Source organism: Condylura cristata, unplaced genomic scaffold (genome assembly GCF_000260355.1).
Source record: "Condylura cristata isolate star-nosed mole 26May11 unplaced genomic scaffold, ConCri1.0 scaffold00054, whole genome shotgun sequence".
Classification (NCBI taxonomy): Eukaryota; Metazoa; Chordata; class Mammalia; order Eulipotyphla; family Talpidae; genus Condylura; species Condylura cristata.
This window is the reverse complement of record NW_004567155.1, coordinates 347,783-349,107: the sequence shown is the minus strand read 5'-3', so window position 1 is coordinate 349,107 and position 1,325 is coordinate 347,783. Positions and strand designations below refer to the sequence as shown.

The 1,325-nt window shown below is 70.9% G+C and overlaps 1 protein-coding gene across 1 annotated transcript in view; it reads right to left on the bottom strand.

The window, feature by feature from the left end:
* The window catches only part of ANO1 (anoctamin 1, calcium activated chloride channel), a gene marked incomplete at its 3' end in the record, with an annotated part of 38,202 nt that overhangs the window by 25,897 nt on the left and 10,980 nt on the right, over positions 1-1,325 (bottom strand). Inside the window, exons 4-5 of the mRNA XM_012734320.1 lie at positions 1,141-1,205; positions 391-525 (exon numbers count right to left, since the gene is read on the bottom strand). Of these exons, the coding sequence (XP_012589774.1) occupies positions 391-525; positions 1,141-1,205 (200 nt within the window). The remainder of the gene's footprint in view (positions 1-390; positions 526-1,140; positions 1,206-1,325) is intronic.

Genomic DNA, 1,325 nt, shown 5'->3' with positions numbered 1-1,325 from the left:
GGGCGGGGCCAGGCGGCAGGTGGGCGGCTGGGGCGGGGCCAGGCCTCAGCCCTCCGTGACAGGGCTCCAGCCCACGCGCCTGAACCGTGTCTGGCGCCATGTGGGGGTCCCAACCCCCAGGGCGCGGGCCGTCTCTGGGGTTGGGGACGGCCTCATGGCAGACACGTCTGCGGCCCCTTGCCGGCCTCTTTCGGCCTTGTCACAAAATGACAACTACAAGGGGAAAGTGAACCTTAAGAAACCAGAGGGTGGCCGCGCACCCAGGCTGGACGGCCGAGAGGACACCCGCCCTCTGCGGCTGTCCTCTCGGGCCTCGGGCCGCAGCCCTGACAGCGCGCGGCCTGGCCTGGGCGCTGGGCTGGGGGCCTCCGGCGGGCGCGCCTGGCCTACCTGGGGATGTTCTCGTCCACCGTGGCGCAGCCATACAGGAAGACGATGATGCCGACCAGGGAGGCGGGGATGAGCATCTGGGTGTACACACCCAGCCAGGCGAAGTACAGGCCGATCTGCTCCCCAAAATACTTCCTGGCCAGGGGGCAAGGCAGAGGCAGCTCAGGCTGCTGTGGACAGGGCACCCCTCTTTCCCAGCAGCGCGGGGCACAGTACGGGCGCAGCAGGAGGGTGGGGCTAGAACGGGAGTCAGGTTTGGGGGTGCTGTCTGCTGTCCCCGTTCCCTCTTCTGGCCCCAGGGCGTGGGAACAGTCCTGAGCCAGCCACCGGGCAGGGAGGGGCGGGCTCAGGGCCGGGGGGCTCCAGGTGCCCGCCCCTCGAGCACCAGCGTCCTCCGGGGCACGTGCCCCCCCCCGGGGTTGAGCACCTCCAGTCCCCTCCTGCACACTCAGCTCCCGCTGCTCCCCCCGCACCCACCCTCCACGGCAGTGAGGGGTTCCTCTCAGCACGGCCAGCGAGCACCCGCACCCGGCTCAGGCCCTGGGGTCGGGCCGTCAGGTGGTGGTGATCACAGCAAGCACGGCCCCCGTGGATCAGAGCAGACGCTGGTGTCCCGGGGACCCCGGGTGCCACCGGCCCCAGCCCTTCAGGCTCAAACAGGTCCCCGGTACTGAGTGTTCAGTGTGGGAAGGCCCGGGGTCCCCGACCAGCAGGCGTGGGGGTGCCCTCCGCCGCGGGCCCCGCCCTTACCTGACCAGGTCGATGGGCTGGTACTTGTAGAACACCCTGTAACTCGCCCACTCTTCGTACAGGAGCTGCGGGGGCACGGGGGGGCGGTGAGGGGGCGCCCGGGTGTGCCCAGCATGCGAGCGGCACCCGCTGCGGCACTTCGCCCCGGCTACGCCGCCCGCTGGACCAACAAACACTCAGCCCGC